Genomic DNA, 20,911 nt, shown 5'->3' with positions numbered 1-20,911 from the left:
AAGAATGCGCTAAAACTGTCAACGCTGGGCTTCCGATCCGTACATTTACCATTCGTATTATAAAGCAGTTCAGTTTTGTAACAGGGGACGCGTTGCGTATTGTTATTACGTGAAAATAGCAAATTTTTCACGTTTCGGTTCACATTTGAATGAAACACTTATTTTACCGTAGAGACCCCAAACCTAAGAGATGCACCCATTCAGTCTTAGTGCTACTCTACAGTGGGATAGGTGGCGATACATTACGCGCACAGCTTTGCATTCGGTGTTTCTCTATATAAACAGGTTCAGATAACACACCTCGTAACTTTAAAAGGCAGCTGCAGCCTGCCTGTTATGAAGCACGTCGTCTGGATGTTGTCACTCCCAATGTCGCCTCTTTGTCTTGGGGTACCGCGATTGTGTAGTTAAAATTGAAAGGATGTCAGTTGTGACCTGTTACTAAAGAGCTACAAGTCGACGCAAAAGGGAGTTCGAGAAACGGACAGAAAAGGGTCGACAAGCTCACTCGGTTTCGTTTCTTGTAGTAGCGCTGCGTCTCCACGAGCGGCCCTTGTGTGCTGCAGGCCGGCGCCTCCCGCTCACCGCCGAGCAGTGGTATACGCCGTAGTAAAAGAAAGCTCTTTCAGTGCCACTTCAGTTTGGGAAACGAGGGCGCCTTTTCTCGCTCGATCTTTTGACCTAGGGTGGGGGGAGTTGCCTGCTATCTTGTCAACACAAGCCCACTCTAGTCAGTGTTGTTGTCTTTCCGCCAACGAGCCGTGTGAGATCTGACTTGGGCTTTTTGGCTTATCTCTGTTTGCAGCGTTATCCCCTCCCCTTCACTTCCCACCCTGTGCTCGGACGTCAGGTGCAGATGCGGATGAGAAGCTCTAGCGATCGGCGTGAGGTGTTCGAATAGCATAAGCGGGGCGGCTTTGAAATTAAAGCGTTCGCCTGTGAAGGCGAAGAGGCGCAGTAAGAAAGAAAGAGGAGCGTGGGAAGAGTTACAGTTTGACAGGTGCCTTTATCCTCTGCTGCCGCCGCAGCCGCCACCACCACAGTCACCGGACTAAATCGGAGGCATGCCGGCTGTACAGAAAACTGTGTCCGATCTACGCTCCCGGGTGGAAGGTAAGTGGCAACTTCGGCTCGAAGTGGCATTTGCCCTATTTAAAAATCAGCATCCACATATAAATCTGATGTCTGCTTCTTTATTACACAACGTAAAGGCAGCTGTCATTGCATACAAGTCGAAATGGGGTCGTATTTCTCCGCTTGGGGAGAGGAAAAAATAGACTTCTGCAATCATCCTTGGCAGCCAGGATAGTGTAATTATTATTATTATTATTATGATGTTGTACGAAAATTTGTTAGCTAACAAGTTGATTCCATGCCTGTGACTTGGCATGGCATTCCTCTATGAGGTTGAGGGCGACGACAGGTTAGTAGCTAGACAGATGCGGGAAAACGGAAGCTTTCCGATTGTGGTTTTTGTCTGTCTGGTAAAAGGAAGTTCGCTACAAAACGAGAAAAAAAGAAGTACAACTTTGCACACAAAAGATCGCATCTGAACAGTGATACCCAATTTCCATTTTTTGGGACCGATGAAGCAGTCTTCCTTTCCAAGCAACAAATCTCTTTTTTCCCCCAAGAACCATGCTGTATGTGGTGGTCTGCAGCATTGCCGATATGGCAATATACCAGTGCTGCACGACCACAGACCGTACAATCAGTGATGTATTATCATAGTCTTTTTATATAGTGCCTTTGACTACTAGTGAAAAGCTGAACATGTACGCGAAGAGATTCCGTAAAAGTGTACGCCGTCCTTTTTTGGTTCAAAGTTTTTAACGGTTTGCAATAAAGCAGTAAAACATCGCTTTGCTTTCTTTGTAATGCAGCTACATCTCATCCTTTCAATTGTCTTAGGCATGTGTGAATTAATGGGAATGAATCAGATTGTCATTATAGGTATGATCTTATTGGCTGGCCATGTGTGCATGGGAGAAAAACTGTTTTGCCCCAGCAAGAAGTTAAACTCTGAAATTGTAATATTATTGAAAATATTAAAATTCTAAACAGTCATAGAAGTGAAAGTAATTTATTTCAATAAAGGGTTCATAACTTAATGAAGGATTATAGTAAAGGTGTAAGGTTTTCTTATCATTCTGGTTTGTTGTGGCATTGCAGCATTGATTAATATTCCTTATCTCTGTGTTAGGAGTAAGCTCTGAGTGTGATAACTGCAACTGTAATGAAGATGGTGACCCACAGGATCGTATGTTGTCCCGTTCCCAATCTTACAGATATACACACCATAAAGTCAGAACACAGAAAAATGAAGTGTCTCTCTCTGAACCTCAAAGTTGAGCTAGTTTGATCTGAGCATTTGATGTCAACCTGCTAAAGCCAGTAAACCATGGATCACTGGTATGTTTTTAGTGGCTGTGCTTGTCATGTCGTCAGCTCAGATAATTGTTAAGTGTAATAATGCTGATTTCACTGGCTACCAATATGAGTAATTCCTGATCATGAGCAAAGCATGTAGATACAAATGCTTGAATAAAGGAAATTTTAATTAGAGTAGCTGAAGTTTTTGTGTAGATGATTATCACTTAAAGCACATTTCTTCTGAAATGTATTTTTATTTGGTCCTCCCTCTTTTTTAATATTACATACAATTTTAGCAAACTGCCTTGCAGAGTAATCAAAGCAGTATTGAAATACAGGAGTCTAGACTTTTAAACCCTGATCTTGTTGACCTCAATTCTGTTAAGCAATGTGTAATGAAAATAGGGGTGCCTTGGTAATTCAGTTAGTAGCATGTCTGTCTGACAGATCCAGAATCCTAGGTTCGAATCATGCATCCTTTCATTATCTGTGTCTTGTTTGCATTTTCTCCCCACATCTGTTAGGATGTTCCGCCCACATTCTCAAAAACATGAGAATTAACATTAAATAATAATTTTACATTAGTTTATGAATGGGCCTCTGCCAGGGTTCACATTCCAAGTCCTCCCTGTGTGGAGTTTGCTTGTCCTACCTCCTGGTTTCTAGCCACAGTCTAAAGACAAGCAGGATAGGTGGACTGACAAAGGTAAATTGGCTTTAGTGTTTGTGTGTGTTTCTGTGTGTTTGCTCTGTGATGTACTTGCACCCTGTCCTGGTATTGTTTCTGTGTTCTGCTTTTGCTTGCTGTGATAGGCTTCAGTTTTGCTGTGACCCTGATTAGGATAAAACCGGGTTAATGGGTTAGTTACTGTAATGGTAGTTTTATGTTCTAATTAGCAATTGTAATGGCAGTTTTCATAATTATATAGCAGACAGTTAATAACTTGTTACTTGAAGTGGCCTCTTCTCCTACATCGATTAAAAGTAGGCCTATAAAATTTAATCAGAATAAACTGAGTTTTAAAAAATGAATCCCTTATATTTTATTTACAGTATTTTAAAACCTCATTATAATGATTATGGGCGGCATGGTGGCGCAGTGGTAGCACTGCAACCTTGCAGTAAGGAGACCTGTGTTCGCTTCCTGGGTCCTTCCTGCGTGGAGTTTGCATGTTCTCCCCATTTCTGCGTGGGTTTCCTCCGGGTGCCCTGGTTTCCTTCCACAGTCCAGAGACATGCAGGTTAGGTGTATTGGCGATCCTAAATTGCCTCTAGTTTGGGTGTGTGTGCCCTGCAGTGGGCTGGCACCCTGCCCGGGATTTGTTCCTGCCTTGGGCCCTGTGTTGGCTGGGATTGGCTCCAGCAGACCCCCGTGACCCGGTGCTAGGGTATAGCGGGTTGGAGAATGACTGACTGACTGACTGACTGATTATAATAATTGCATTATTTTTCAGCATGTTATCCAGTGCTTACTCAAAACTGATCAGATATATACGCTTTGCATGCAGAGTGCAGAAGTAGAAGAAGAAGACTTAATTTGAAGTTAATCAATCATAGATATTGAAGTGTTCAAAAGGTTAGAATCAGTTCAGCATTCTAAGTTAATTGAGGACAACATTAATAAAGCCTGTCAGATTTTCAAGAACTTTTGGTCTGTTCCTTTTAATGTGATTTGATTTTTTCTAATTTAAAATAAAACAAGACATCTTTTGCAATTTTGTTGTAGCAGCATTCTTTCACTTGAGCAAAACACTTGAAAGACAGTGAATGTGCTGGCACTGTGCTACTGTAAGTTATCATAATAGAGAGTTAATTAGAACATTAGAAAAATTAAGATGAGAACATGCCATTCAGACCAACAAAGCTTGCCAGTCCTATTCACTTAGTTCCTCCTAGGTAATGTCAAGTCTAGCTTTGAAGGTCTACTGTCTACCACACTACTTGTTAACTTATTCCATGTGTCTGTGGATCTCTGTGTAAAGAAAAACCTTTTTTTGTTTTTGTAAAATTTATTATTTACTAAGTTTCCATGTCCACGTATTCTTGTTAAATTAGTTTTAAAGTAACAGTCTCAATCTACTGTACCAATTCCTTTCATAATTTTAAACTCCTAATTCATGTCACCTCTTAATCTCCTTCAGCTTAAACTGAAAAGGTTTATTTCTTTTATTCTTTTGTCGTAACTCATCCCCTGCAGTCCTGAAATCAGCATAGTTGGTCTTTTCTTGACCTTTTATAGTGCTTCTATGGCTTTTTTTAGCATAGAGACCAAACCTACACACGGCACTACAGGTGAGGTCTCACCATTATAAAGCTTGAGCATAACTTCTTTTCACTTTGTAATAGTAGCGCTATATAGCGCCCAACCTGGCACAGACTAACACGGAGGCACATATAAAACAACACAAATGTTTATTTTCTTCAGCTGAAGGGCACGTCTTCCCCATAACCCCTCCAGCCACAACACAGTCCGAAATAAAGCACAAAACACACAGCCCTTCTGGCACTGCCACTCCTCCCTTGAAGCTTCGTCCTTTCCTCCCGACTCTGGTCACTGAGTGGTGGTGGCTGGCCCCTTTTATAGCGCACCCGGAAGCGTTCCAGGTGCTTGACCACCTGGTTCTAATTGTATTTCCAGGTGGGGCTGAAGAGTTGTCCAGCTGGGCTGTGGAATCCATGCAGCACCCCCTGGCAGCCACCCCAACTCCCAACCGGGCTGTTGAGGACTCCATCTCCCATGGAGCCCTGTGGGAGGTTGAGGCATCACTGCCGGCCAGGGAGGCTCCCACCAAGCGTCCCAGGGGAGGTATTGAGTTGCCCATGGTTGCACCACCGGAAGATATGCAGCAGGGGCATCCCGGCCACCCGCCACATCTTGTACTCTACACATTGTGCTGTGTAACCTAGTATTCATTTAGATCCCTAAAGCAGATTCCATCCAGACTGCCACCTTATTATGCCCACTTACAACTTGTTTCGCGCCCTGGTTAAAGGACACTGTGGCCGTAGATCTTATATTTTTCTGCCTTTTTAATATAATGAACCGTGGACTCATTGATGCCGTAATGGGGTCCTACAGTGGCGTAGCTGTTCCCTTCTTTCAACACATCCAAAACATTTACCTTTTTGGCAATCGTTAGAATCTTCCATTGGCACTTGAGCACAGCCCCTGGAGCAGTAGCAGGAGCAAATCGTATTGGAACCAGTAATGAATGGCTTGACTATGCACAAAGATAAACACAAAAGAGCGCAAAAGTTAATTCTTTACACAGTGAAACTCATTGATACTGAATGAGTGAGACGAGATTTCCTGGTTAACGCAAAGCGGATTTGAATTCTGCGCTCTGTCGCTGAGCCAATAAGCACCCAGGAACATAACCTCGTGCTCTGATTGGGTAGCTTCACAGCCATCTGCCAATAGCGTCCCTTGTAAGGAATCAACTGGGTAAACCAAGTGTGGAAGCATGTACTAGAAATAAAAAGACCAATTGTCCGCAGAAACCCGTGAACCAGCGAAAAATCCGCAATATATATTTAAATAAGCTTACAAATAAAATCCGCGATAGAGTGAAGCTGCAAAAGTCGAAGTGCAATATAGCGAGGGATTACTGTATCTGCTTGTCATTTAGCTTAGTATCATATATAAACTTAACCAGCTTGTGATATATATTTCTATCCAAATCATTTATATATGTATACTAGCAAAATACCCACGCTTTGCAGCGGAGAAGTAGTGTGTTAAAGAAGTTATGAAAAAGAAAAGGAAACATTTTAAAAATAACATAACCTGATTGTCAATGTAATTGTTTTGTCACTGTTATGAGTGTTGCTGTTATCAAGGATTTGATTATCACTAAGCACAGCCCTTCACCAGCAATTTTAACTCTGTTAGAAAGTGATGAAAAGTCTCGTTTATACCCTGCGTCCTCTCGGTAAACTTGTATCTCGCGAATATCGTATTCGTCTTAGGTATGACAAATGCCAGCAGCAGTGTGTCTATGAACTTAATTTAAACTTAAGCTTTACACCTTGCTTTTCTATTAGTTTGCATAAGCACAGTCCTTCACCAGCAATTTTAATTCCATTACAGCAATTTTAACTCCCTTACAAAGTGATCAAAAGACTCGTTTACACCCTGCGTCTTCTCATTAAACTTGTATCTCGCGAATATCGTATTTGTCGTAGGCATGACAAACGCCAGCGGCAGCGTGTCTATGAACTTAATTTAAACTTAAGGTTTACACCGTGCTTTGTTTCCGCAGTAGCTGCACTTATGAATATGCTTGTATGTGTCACTCGCTTCATATTGTTTTGGTGCCTTCTCAATTGTGTAATGCGTTTTTTGAACAGGTTTCATTCATCGAAGTGATCACTACCCAAATCGGTACTCGTGAATCTAAGATGTTTAATGGGCATTCCCGGTATTAAGTTGTGGATTTGCCTGTGAATATTTAGCGGCAGCGTGTCTATGAACGTAATTTAAACTTAAGCTTTACACCTTGCTTCCCTATTGATATGTGTACAAAGGCTTGTTCAGCATCGGAGGGTTCCTGCAGTAGCTGCACTTATAATAATGCTAAGTGCAGTCCTTCACCTGCGAATATTTACCTTATAAGGGCAGACACTCAATTATGTGGGAGGCGTGATGATGCGGGACGCAACTCTGCCTGACACGGCGACCGAGCTGCAGGCTATGGCCATTTATATGGACAAAAGTAGATTCCAGTTATGACTGTTACACGTAGAATTTCGAAATGAAACCTGCCTAACTTTTGTAAGTAAGCTGTAAGGAATGAGCCTGCCAAATTTCAGCCTTCCACCTACACAGGAAGTTGGAGAATTTAGTGAGTGAGTGAGTCAGTCAGTCAGTCAGTCAGTCAGTGAGGGCTTTGCCTTTTATTAGTATAGATTAAAAATAGCAGCAGCCCTAGTACAGAAACCTGAGGGACATCACTCTTAACCTCTGTAGTCCTTCTTCTCCTTGACCTGTCTGCTGCCTTTGACACTATTGACAATGAGATATTGCTGTTGCGGCTTGAACACCTTGTTGGGCTTAAAGGGGCTGCTCTTAACTGGTTCAGGTCATATTTAACTGGTAGACACTTTTCAGTGACTTTAAATTCCTCTTTTTTGTCTACTGCTCCTCTTAAATATGGTATTCCTCAGGGATCCATTTTGGGTCCTATTTTATTCTCTATATACAGTGGAACCTCGGTTCACGACCATAATTCGTTCCAAAACTCTGGTCGTAAACCAATTTGGTCGTGAACCGAAGTCCTTTCCCCATAGGATTTTATGTAAATACAATTAATCCGTTTCAGACCATACGAACTGTATGTAAATATATATTTTTTAAAAGATTTTTAAGCACAAATAAAGTCAATAGTACCATAGAATGCACAGCGTAATAGTAAACTAAATGTAAAAACACTGAATAACACTGAGAAAACTTTGAACAACAGAGAAAACTAACACTGCAAGAAGTTTGCACTGTAGCGGTATGAACCACTCGCTAAAAACAATTCATGAGTTTTAAGCACAGGGAATAAAATGAACATTTGAAAAATCCATAATTTAATAAACCACCAAGAAAATGAACATTGCAACAATGCACGCTACGAACCGATCGCTGTAAACAGAAGTGAAGTGGAAGTTAAAATCCAATAGAAAAAAGTCTTCATTAAATTCAACATGGTTAAAACAATGCTGAGATATGTCTCTTTAAAAACAAGCCTTAGCGTGTGTGTCTCTCTCTCTCCTGCGCGCGCGTGTGTGTCTCTGTTGCACGCGTGTCTCTGTCTCCCTCGCGTGTGTGTGTCTGTGCGTCTCTCTCACTCTCGCGTTTGGTCGTAAACTGATTTGTATGTGTTCCGAGACGTTTGTGAACCGAGGTTCCAATGTACCTTAATCCTGTTGGAGCTATTTTTAGGAAATTTTAACATATCTTTTCACTGCTATGCTGATGATACTCGGGTTTATATTCCGATCTGCAATAAATCAACTGTACAGCTGTCGTATTGAACTAAGATCCTGGATGACTAATAATTTTCTTGATCTGAATCAAAATAAAACGGAGGTGCTTATAGTGGGCCTATCAGCTAAAGCCCAAATTGGTCTTGGACTTTTCAGTACTTTCTCTGTCTTTTGCAAACCACAATTTCAAGTCTGCAATCTAGGTGTTATCTTTGACAGTAACTTCTCTTTTGTGAAACAAGTAAATTCTGTAGTCAAGAGCTGCTTTTTCCAGCTTTGTCTATTAGGTAAGATTAAGCCTTTTTTATCTTCTAGGGATCTTGAGAAAGCTACTCATGCTTTTATTTTTTCTCACCTTGGTTACTGCAACTCACTGTATTCTGGGATTAGCAAATCCCTGCTACACAGGTTACAGTTGGTCCAGAATGCTGCCGTTCGCTTTCTGGTTAGGACAAGAAAGTATGACTCTGTTTCTCCAATTTTAGCTTCTTTACACTGGCTGCCTGTCAGTTTTCAAATTGATTTTAAAATCTTGTTGCTAGTTTTTAAATCTTTACATGGGCTTGTTCCTGCCTGTTTATCCAAATTGTGTGTTTTATACAAGCCACCCAGAATGCTTAGATCTTCTGGTCAGTTGTCTCTTGTTGCCCCTCGTACCAAGTGTAAAACTAAGGGGGACAGAGCTTTTGCAGCAGCTGCTTCTCGCCTGTGGAACTCTTTACTTCATCACATAAAGGAATCGTCTACAATTGAAATGTTCAAAACAAGATTAAAGACATATTTCTATTCACTAGCATTCCATGACCTTCAGTAATACTGATGGTTTCCTAATTGTGATTATAAAACATTACTTTTGTTTATTATTTATTTTATTTATGTTCATATATTTTATTTCTATCTGTTATTTTGTATGCTTTCTTTTATTCTATTATTGTAAACCACTTTGCCCACAGCATTCCTATGTTGTTTTAAATGTGCTGTATAAATAAATTGACATTGACATCACCCTATTCTGATGTTCCTCACACTATAACCCTCTCCTTCCTATGTTTTAGCCAATTCTGCACCAATCTACTCACTATACTCTGAACTCCCACTTATTTTAGTTTGATGAGCATCCTCTCATGTGGTACCTTATCAAATGCTTTACAAAAGTGAAGATAAATCTATAATAATAAAAGGTAAAGCCCTCACTGACTGACTGACTCACTGACTCACTGACTGACTGACTCATCACTAATTCTCCAACTTTCCATGTAGGTAGAAAGCTGGAATTTGGCAGGCTTATTCCTTACAGCTTACTTACAAAGTTAAGCAGGTTTCATTTCGAAATTCTACACGTAACGGTTATAACGGTCGTTAACGTTCGACAACGTCCGCCATGTTGAACTTTCTTATTTATGGCCCCATCTTCACGAAATTTGGTAGATGGCTTCCCTATGCTAACCGAAACCGATGTACGTACTTATTTCGGTGGTATGACGCCACTGTCGGCCGCCATATTGAACTTTTAATGGAAACCGATGTCCGTTCTTATTTCGTTGGTATGACGCCACTGTCAGCCACCATATTGAATTTTCCAACATCACTAATTCTCCAACTTCCCGTATAGGTAGAAGGACGAAATTTGGCAGGCTCATTCCTTACAGCTTACTTACAAAAGTTAAGCAGGTTTCATTTTGAAATTCTACGCATAATGGTCATAACGGTCAACAACGTCCGCCATGCTGAACTTTCTTATTTATGGCCCCATCTTCTCGAAATTTGGTAGGCGTCTTCCCTGCACTAACCGAAACCAATGTACATACTTATTTCGGTGGTATGATGCCACTGTCGGCCGCCATATTAAACTGTTCAACAGTCTTTGTTACTTATGGGCCCATCTTCAAGAAATTTGGTACACGGGTTCCCAACGCTAACTGAATCCTGCTTACGTACATATATACGTCCATAGCCTGCAGCTCGGTCACCATGTGAGGCGGCGTTGGGTCCCCCATCCCAACGGCTCCCACGTTGTGGGCTGCCTGCCTATGTAAGGCCGTCCATCGCTCCAGTCTCTACATTCCCTTCCTTGCTTCGCCACGGGATTCACGTCTCCCTACTGATAACTACAGCCTTTTTGTTTAATCCACGGCTTCTCTGCTGTTTTATTGTTTGTTTATTACAATTATAGTTATTGTATAGGTATTTTAGACTTGCTTTACATTGCTCAGGTACCCATTTCCTTTATCATTCCAACCCCCATTACCATGTCTATTGAGATGGTCACTATCGATCAAAGAACTATCACTTACTGCGTGGTTTCCATGCCCGGAGATGGCACCTACCTTTTCCATTCTCTGTGTTACATATTGCACGGCCATATCAGGCTCACTCTTGATATCCGGAGGAACATTGTGTCTTATGTATTGAATGACTGGGACAGGTTCAAGGTGTGGACTGATGACGGTACAGGAGATAATTATACTACACAGGAGCACTATAAGAGTGAAATGCTTAAGCCCTTCACCTATGGTTCTGCATGTGAGTTGATGGCTGGCGCTGAATTGTTCGGTTGTTGCTTTCAAGTGTACCGAAATGGCCAAATATTTTACACCTTTTGACAACCGCCAATGCCTCTTAAACATCTTAGATTCACAGGTGACGATTTCAGTAGTGAACACTTTGATGTTTATGAATGTTTAAACTCTCAAAAGATGGATGTGATTTTATCGCTGAAACCAATTGTGTGCTTACAACGCTTGACAGATGCAGAATGTCACTTCAATACAACAAATCCTGCAAATACTGTCATAATAACCATGAAACTCAAACCGATTATGACAGCAGAAATCCAAGCTGTGAGATTGAGCTGTGTATATATATATATATATATATATATATATATATATATATATGACGTGCTTCCTGGGCGTAAGGCAAATAGTCTCTGGGCCTCCCTGCAGCGACTCCTGCCGGCCCCCATGGTATCCAGCAGGGCTGTGAATAAATACTCCAATGTCCATAATGCCCTGCTGGTCTTCGTGGCACCTCCATACTGCAGGGAGTGCTCCACCTGGTGGCATGGGGGTATGGGCCGGGATGAACAGCCGGCCATAAATCACAGCCTTAACCCTCTGCAGATTATTTTTTTTTAAATTTTGGGATACAGTAATCCCTCCTCGATCGCGGGGGTTGCGTTCCAGACCCCTCCGCGATAGGTGAAAATCCGCGAAGTAGAAACCATATGTTTGTATGGTTATTTTTATATATTTTAAGCCCTTATAAACTCTCCCACCCTGTTATCATTATTAGAGCCCTCTAGACATGGAATAACACCCTTTAGTCAAACGTTTAAACTGTGCTCCATTACAAGACAGAGATGGCAGTTCTTTCTCACAATTAAAAGAATGCAAACATGTCTTATCTTCAAAGGAGCGCCGTCAGAGCAGAGAATGTCAGAGAGAGCGCTCGCTAAGAAAAGCAAAAAATCAATAGTGCTTTTAAGTATACAGAAGCACCGCGATAAAGCGGCACTTTGTAGAGGAGTGTCCGTGTCCTCTGTGCAAACAGCCCCTCTGCTCACACCCCCTCCGTCAGGCAGAGAGAGTGAGAAAGATGGAGAGAAGCAAACAATCAAGCACCGCGCGGGAAGCATATCTTATATCATTGATGAGTTTTAGTTAATATGTAATACATGCTCTGATTGGATAGCTTCTAAGCCATCCGCCAATAGCGTCCCTTGTATGAAATCAACTGGGCAAGCAAACTGAGGAAGCATGTACCATAAATTAAAAGACCCATTGTCCGCAAAGCGGCGAACTAGCGAAAAATCTGTGATATATATTTAGATGTGCTTACATTTAAAATCCGTGATAGAGTGAAGCCGCGAAAGTCGAAGCAAGATATAGCGAGGGATTACTGTATACCTGTCCTGCATTAATAGTGAAATGTTTTTAAATCTATTTCACTGCTCTTCGACTGTCTCCATGGTAAAAAAGCTTATCCCAGTTTTTTTCCTTTTAGACTTTGCAATATCTGTTCAAATTTGCACTACCAAAGTTGATCTTAACAGTTTTAGTCTAAGCATTTGTGGTCTTCCAAAGCATTAAGAATTGTATTATATATTTACAGTCACTTGACCTTAGTGCTTCAATCACCACTACATCCTCCATTCTCCCCTGATTTTTACAAAATACTAATTCCCCCTGCACTGGTGCTTTAACATTTGGTGTTAGAAAACAGACACTGATTATGTCAAAAACTCTTGCTCTTGTACTCCACTAATTGTAAGGTTAGCCCAGATAATATCCGAGTAATTAAAATCTACTATGATTAGGAGATGCACTGTAAACATGCCTTTTTAAAATTGTTAAAGAGATGCACACTGAAATTACTGTCTGTATTGGGAGGTCTATAGTACACTCCTAAAATAATGTCCTTATCCTTAATGCTTTGCAGATAAATCCAGACGTCCTCACTAAGATATGGCCCATCATCTAATGGAACAAGAGTTTCATTTAAAGTTTCTTTTACATAAATGGCAATGCCCCTCCTTTTCTTTTCAGTCTGTCCTTCCTCAGAAATGTTTAACCATCTATGTGGTACTTTTCTATTATCGTGAGGCAAATCGCCCCCACGGTCTTAAATTATTAGACTGGGCTACCCCAACCACAAGTACTAACCTTAAAGTTAGTGGGGGTTGAGCATAGTTACCTATAGGTTCCTAATGTTAATGTCCCCTTTGGATGTGTCACGATAATTTGATGATTTGCGTGATGATACTAGAAAATTACCATCTATGTACAGTACACCCCCAAAATTCACGGGGAGTCACGTTCCTAGAGCACCTGCAAATTGTGAAAACCCGCAAATTTTTGATGTGGTTAAAAAAAATGCCTATTTTCATAGTTTAAACCCTAAATATGCCCCCAAAACACTTTTAATTTAATTTTAAACTCAGCTTAATACATTACCTAAAAATAAAGAATGTAAAGGTAAACCTGTATACTGTATTGCTATGTCTCCCACAGTGCTAGAATGTAAAATACAGATATTACCGCTATATGTACCGCTATTCATGCAAGGGCGTTTTCATTGCCAGAAGCCTTAGATGGTGCAGCTTGGGGCTTTAACCCTTAAACTGCCACATACATAGGGGTTAATGCATCCCTGGACGCCAGATACTTTTTTGCTGCACTTTAAGTCAACGTCACAATTAACAAAGAAAAAGTGAAATTTTAATGGAGCACTTTTTTCTTGCAAAGAGCATCACAATTACTGCAACACTGATCATTTTACACACTGCTAATGAACTGTAAAAACTATTTAAAAAAACTACTGGAACAATATGTATAAAGTGCAACTGATGCCATGGATGTAAATCACTGAACCAATTGCGCTTGAACTGGCTGCACGCAAGCACTCGGAGGTAAGCGCTGACGCTGGCTGGCTAGTTTTAGTGCGGCTGCAGTACTGCAGGGTGTCACGCTTGGGTCACAGAAACACAAGAGATTGTAGAGACAGGAACTTTATTTAAACACTTCAAACAAACATGTCTCTTTCAGAAGTAAAATGAGCTCAGTATGCAGTTAGTTATTGATTAAACAATAGACAAACATCATAGGGGAACATAACCCCCAACAGGAGCAGAGAATATCTGGGGGAGGAGAGAGAAACAAAGCAATCAGCCAAAAAGGACAGGTGCTGTTCAGGCTTTTAAGCAAACGGAAAACACAAGAACACTCAGCTGGAGATGCATCACAGTAAATCAGCAGCAACGAGAAATGAATAATGCTGTGGTGGTCCGGTGCCGTTAAGATTCAACTGTTGAGAAGACAGTGATTTATTTATTTTTATGGTGGAGATTCCAGGGACACACCCAGCCTTGGCCTGACCCGCACGCACTCACAAACAGAGACAAAAACAAAGAAAACTGGTAATCAAACAGCGATACCACCCCTGTTCCCCTTACGGCGATTACACATTAAATACAACAAAGTACAAAAAACACACCCAGTAAATCATGAAAAAGATAATGAAAAACTGCAATGGATGAAATGTAATAATGAAAATAGTCCAGAGATCTGCACGTTGAATGGGAATGTAAAGATAGTCCTAATGGTAGTTCCTGAAATGGTGAAAATGGGTGGGCAGGTTCAGGAGCGCTCCTTTCTTTGCAGGATGGCCATGCATACACTTACAGTCCTCATGTACACAGGCAGACGGCAGACAATCCAAACAGACTGGAACTTGAAACACAAATTACAAAACCTTTTTCTTTTGCTTTTGGTCACCGGCCCCCTTTTTAAAAGCCGTGCTGACACCCTTTGACCTCAACAGCCCCAGCACCCTCAGCAGAAGACCAATCAGATCCACTGCAGGAACTGCTGGGAGTTGCAGTTTCAAATTCTATCGGCTACTTTTACCATCCCAAGCCGCAGTTCTCTCTAAAGTACGGTATTGCCACGAAAAAAGCCATAAAAATTGCAGAGGATATTTGCATTTTCCGCTAACAATTATTAGTTAGATTCTAAGGAAAAATCTGCGAATGACTGAGGACGCAAACTCTGAACTGCGCGGGAGTCTACTGTAATACTCATCTCTTGGCTATTTAGCCAGGTTTCTGTTATGCCTGTAATATCACAATTATGCTTAGCTACCTACAACCCCAACTCACTTATTTTTGATATGTCTAGCATTAAGAAAAGCTATTTTAACATGTTTCTTATTTTACTTTAAGTCTTTGGGTTAGAATTTATGTTGCTATGCATATTGTTGTTGTTTGTCCCTTCATGTACAGTGCTAAATTTGGCCTGTCCTAAACTCCCTGCATTCCATAGTTTAAACAATCCATGATTATCCTACTCACATGCCTCTCCAAGACAATGGTGCCACTCTGGTTTAATTGTTACCTGTCATGGTGGAAAAGACCCATTTTTTTCCAAAAGGAGTCCAAATGCTAAGTGATGTCCCAGAGGTATGAGAAAATTGGCCAATGGACCTTGAGTTTGAGTTTGCTATACAGCCTAATAAAGTTAAGATATAGGAACTTCTCTATTATTTTTTTCTGAGTAGAGTGAACATATTTGTGTGAATGAATGTCATTTAGCCCAAAAAGCTTGATTAAGCCAGATATTCATAGTTTTCTAATAAAGCTTTGCAATAACAAATAAAAATAAAGTAGTATTTATAGTAAAACTAAGCAAGTATATTTCTGTCAACTCTAGTAAAATGTTTTGCTTATCATCCTTTAATATAGGCTCTCTTCAAATGATTGTCTTTGAATCCTAAAGCCAGAAAATTAACCCTTCAGTGTTTCAGCAATTCAAAAAAGGGCCATAAAGAAAAACTAATCTTTTTTTATGCATTGGTGAAAATGTCTCAGCTGAGGCTGTAATTCATTATGACCATGTTTAACTTGTGGTTTCACCTGTCATTCAGGTTATTCCTGTTTTAGAGTTAGTGTTTAGAGTTGAATCAGTGTTTGATGTGCGTGAGTGTAAGGGCAGGGTCAGTTTTAGCTGTGCGACTTTAGAATTCATTGCATACTTTCAGAGCGGAAAGGTCCGTAATGCCTTTGTTTGTTTTTAAGGAGTAGGCAGCTGATGCCAAACCTTTTCATTTAAATGAGCAGCTACTTCAAGGAACTAGGTGCTTTGTTTATTTTTAGATGGCATAATAATTAATTGTTGATAACAGAGTTATCCAGTTCTTGTCTTCAAAAAGCAGATTTAAATCTTTTTCAATCACACAATAATTTTATTTTTTAACATTTCGGCTGTCCTTTCCATTTGCACTTATTTGTGAATTTATGATTTTTTTTCCTTTGCAGGGTACACTTTTTAGACCATACAAGCAAAGTAACAATATAGTATTTAAGTTTTGTTTGGAAGGAAGGCCAAGTGTTTTTGGCCCCCTTAAGGACTGTAGAGTAGTGATATTTGTGTTTTATGGGTGCTAATCATGAAATGTAGTAGTAAACATTTGACTTCATGCCCTTTTTGATATGTTTGTAGAAAACGTGATTGAGAGATAAAGCTGCTGTTTGAAATTGACATGGTTTTGTGGTACACACCAGTTAAAACAGATTTTAAAATGTTACCCGTAATTAGCATGGCTTACTAGAAATTTGATTGTTCTTGATTTAAGCAGTTTATCACATTTTTCCACATCATATTTGAAACCTTCCTGTCCATTGCATTAGAAGCTAATAATTAAATTCTAAGATTAATCCATAAGGCTATGGAAAAATGGAAAAAGTATACTATATGTCTGGTTAGTGAAGTCTGTTCTTTGTCGCAAATAAGCACAACATTTATTATGTACAGTACAGACTTGAATAAAGGAAACATTACTAGCAAGTGTATGATTATTTCAGTGTTTACAGATGTAGCTTTCTTTTAGAAGACAAATGTGTGTGGTCAGTGTTTAATAACCCTTTCAAGAACTGTATAGCAATTTTCATGGCACTATTTTTTAAAAGGGTGTTGTGCAGGGTTTTTTTATTTTCTTAGCACTTGTCACTTTAAAATTTTGTTAACTTATTTAATATTGAGAAGCTGACGCATGTAAGAGTGATTTTTTGAAAGTTTAAAAAATGTATCCTGCATGCTATATTAAAGTTAACTCAAGGAAAAAATTGCCAACACGTTTGAAGACTAAATGTGCCAAATGTCACTGAAACCAGCCCACTGGGAAGTACTATGTAGAAAGACAGACAAGACGTGCTTCCCATTTTATGTGAACATTCTTAAAAATGCAGTGAATTGTAGTTTTAAGCCTTCAATGTTATTAATGTTGTTAAAATACCAAATATTGATTGATAAGACTTGGTAAGACTTGGACTAGAAGCATAATATGCCTAAGGATGACATGATATGCAGTATACATACATCTATCCATCCATCCATCCATCCACCATCCATCCATCCATCCATCCATTTATTTTCCAAACCCACTTTCTCTCAATATCGGAAGGACCTATGCAACAGTGGGAACAAGATGTGAACTAGATCGAGATGGGGTATCAATCTATCATAGGCTACACACTCTCATACAAACTTATGCCCATTCATAATGGGCCAATGTAGCATGGTCTGTAAGCCTAACATGCATATGTCTCTTATCTGTCTAAGGAAATTATAGTACTAGGAGAGAAGTTACATAAATAAAAAATGTGAGAACCCCACAGAAGGGAATACATACCCTGTCCCTGTTTTAGAGACATCACTGGAAAGCCCTATCCCAGTGAACCAGCTATGTTTGGCAAAATTATTTTAAAATATACATATATTATGTATTGAATACTTCATTCCTTGGTTTGTGCCAGAAAACTATAGTGATGCTTTTAGCAGGCATGTTTTAACATTTGCCAAGTTTCATTTACTGTTAATTTAATTATTTTGTACACCATGAATCACTGATTCAAGACATGGTGCAAAGAATGTATAGTGAATCTAAATGTACCCACGTGGAGTGTCTGTAGCAGACAAGGTGTTCTTCTTGGCAGTTCCATTAAATAGATTGTTTCATAGCATGTTTCAGAGATGAATTATAATATCTTTTGATGACAGACTCAGTGATGGAGGAGGTGCTTAGTGTGCTCACAGTTATATAAGCAATTTCCTGTTTCATTGACACAATCTATACCTGCCCTTTCACATGGCATACCGTGACCAGAATGTCTAGTTGCCCTTGTAGAAATTATCTCAAAATTAATAATTACAGTGTGATTGTTAAAACAAACACCACTGTAATGCTCTTAGAAAGATCTTTGCAGCTTGGTATAGTTTTATTTTGAGCATGATATACCTGTTGAAGCCTCATGTGACTGGTAACCTTTTTCATGTTATAACCTGTTTTCTCAAAAGATCTTGAACTGCTTTGATTGATACAATTACCCTCTGACCCTGAAAAGGGTAATCAGGTTAGAAAATAAATGATTGGATGTAATTGGCAAAAAGAAAAACTTCTGTATGGCCCTAGTAAGCGCTTGGCAGCATTCAGTGTTTTTGTTTTTTTTTTGTTTTTTTTTTTGTGATTTAGAGAAACGTTTGCATAATAGTAAAATAGAAGGCCTAAATAGACACGGTCTTGGTGCATAAATGCATACTGCATTAAATTGGCAGAGGAAATTGTGATGATGATATTGGATAGGATGTGACATTCAGCAGGTTGTTGTTTGGAGTCTACTGCTCTGACTACGGCTTAATCTCTTGTTTCTTTATAGTGTGATAATTAAAAAAAGAAACCGATTATAGTTTAGTTGTATTGTTTATACATTTAAAACAAGAACTTAAATTCTCTGTATGTCTATTAAAATGGCTGAAATGACAAGGATCCTAGTACTTCGTACCTTGAAACTGTGTTCTTCAATATTATCAGAAGTACTTTTAATTATACTATACATTGATAAAGCTTACAAAAATTTTTCCATTCTTTAGGCCAGAATTTTTATCTTTTTTTTCTTTTCTTTGCTGTGTTGCTTTGAAAAATGAAAGCATGGAAATGCACATCACGGTTCTAATTTTTTGTTCTTTGAAGATTAGTGTGTATTTTTATGATTTTTTTTTTTTATTCACTAAAAACAATAGGTGCACAACAGGTAAATTATGTCACAATGGCTCTACTTGTACCAGCCCCAGCAGAGAAATCTCAGCTTGATTACTCATTAGAACTTCAGGCATTGGCCACACCTTCCATGGATTTTCACTAGGTTCTCTGGTGTCCTTTCATATTCCAGAGATATATACATTAGGCAATTTGATAACTCTGAAGTTGTATGAGATGACGAATGCATGCCTGAGTATATGAGTATACCAATAAATAAACTGGAGTCCTGTCTTGTTATGATTCCTGCCATACTTGTAATACTTTTGGGGTAGACTGTCTGTTCGTGAATCTGATATTTGAAAATTGTAAATGCAGATTTAGAAAAGTAATGGGTGTGTCTTCACGTGTTTTTCTATTGAGCTGTCAGGTGAACATTTGGGTTGAATTGTTTTACAACTGATAGGAGTTTGAGTTTACAACTGATATATTTCCCATGATATGAGGAAACAGCATGTCAGTACAAAGGCCATTTCTTTCTCAAATATTTGTTTCACACGTATCTGTATAAAATAAAGGTTAAGACTATAAATCTTGGAGCCAATTTCAAAACGCCTGCTTCGTTACAAGTAGATTTATATTGGGGAACTTTGATAATAATAGATTTGATTTCATTAAAGTTTTTTGATGTGTTTTATGTTAATCTATCAATAGCAATATTTTAAGCTATTACTGTAGTTATGTAGTAGTTACTGTAGTTATGTAGTTCTCCGCTGCGATACGCGGGTATATATATATATATATGTATATATATATCCCGATCTACATACTCGAATAATGGATACTTTATTCGCCATCAATGATTGTTTTGGTAAAGCCATACTCAGTGTATTCATTAGATGAACGGTAAAAAAGTAAGAGCGAGGGAGGATGCAGGCTGTAGTCTGGCGTCAACTCTATCTGAATTGCGATCACATTTAAAAATATATCTTTTCAAGTTCTATTTAGTCCATATTTGTCAAACTCAAGGGCCACGGGCCACATCCGACCAGCGTAATTATATCCGCCCGAGATCATTTTATATACTGTATTATTGTTATTAATGGCCCAGGTATATGAAGCGCTGGTAACACAATAAACTACAGATCCCATAATGCAGCGCTTCAGCTGCCTTGCCAACACTTACGCGTTAATCAAGTCTAGCTTATGATGCTGCAAGTTATTGCGAAGCTAGCTCACACGATGCTGGAGAGAAAAGTTCATTCTGAAAATAGAGCCTTTAAAAGCGATGGGAGGCTGAGTATATGTTTACTGAACCCGTGTGTCTCATTTGTGGAGCTAATGTGGCTGTAATTACAGAATTTAATCTAAGACGGCACTATGAGACAAAACATCAGGGTAACCTGAATGCAATGCAGAAGATACAGAAAGCAGAAGAATTAAATAAGAATCTGACACTTCAGCGGACGTTTTTACCCGTGCACAATCACAAAGTGATTTCAAGTGAAGCTACTTTTATGGGAGACACAAATGCACCAGTGCAACTTGCCCTACTTTCCCTGTTGCCAAGTAATCTTGAACCAAGTCGTCACTACGGTGTTCCCAAATACGCACTTTGCTGATAAACTGAGCGCACTGAGTTTGCACGGCGCTTTGGTGACTTTGAAGAACAAAAAAAGTCCGTCTACATGCGGCTCGAACATTGTGCATGTTTGGTAGCACATATCTGTGTGAGAAGCTCTTCTCAGTGATAAAGACTAACAAAACAGCAAACAGGAGTCGCCTCACTGATGAGCACCTGCAATCCATCCTGAGAATCTCCACAACACAGAACCTCACACCAAACAGAAACGAACCTGTTGCCAAAAAGATGCCAGGCGTCCAGCTCTAAAATGACATATGAGCAAAGACAACTGAATGATTTGATTTGTTATTGCTGAAAGGAACACATTTTATTTATATTTCCAGGTTTTGTTATGCAGCATGTTCATATTTGAATTTGTATAATTTTGACAGGATATATTTTTATGGAGAG

The 20,911-nt window shown here is 39.4% G+C and overlaps 1 protein-coding gene across 4 annotated transcripts in view; it reads left to right on the top strand.

Annotated features, from left to right (window-relative positions):
- Positions 1-339: 339 nt before the first annotated feature.
- atp8a1 (ATPase phospholipid transporting 8A1) overlaps positions 340-20,911 on the top strand; it is a 346,241-nt gene continuing 325,669 nt past the window's right edge. For all 4 annotated transcript variants that reach the window (XM_039751372.1, XM_039751370.1, XM_039751373.1 and 1 more), the window contains exon 1: positions 340-1,113. In XM_039751372.1, coding sequence (XP_039607306.1) covers positions 1,065-1,113 — 49 coding nt within the window. In that variant the 5' untranslated portion in view covers positions 340-1,064. The remainder of the gene's footprint in view (positions 1,114-20,911) is intronic.

Source organism: Polypterus senegalus, chromosome 4 (genome assembly GCF_016835505.1).
Source record: "Polypterus senegalus isolate Bchr_013 chromosome 4, ASM1683550v1, whole genome shotgun sequence".
Lineage (NCBI taxonomy): Eukaryota > Metazoa > Chordata > Cladistia > Polypteriformes > Polypteridae > Polypterus > Polypterus senegalus.
The sequence above is the reverse complement of the archived record's forward strand: the minus strand, read 5'-3'. Positions and strand labels throughout refer to the sequence as shown.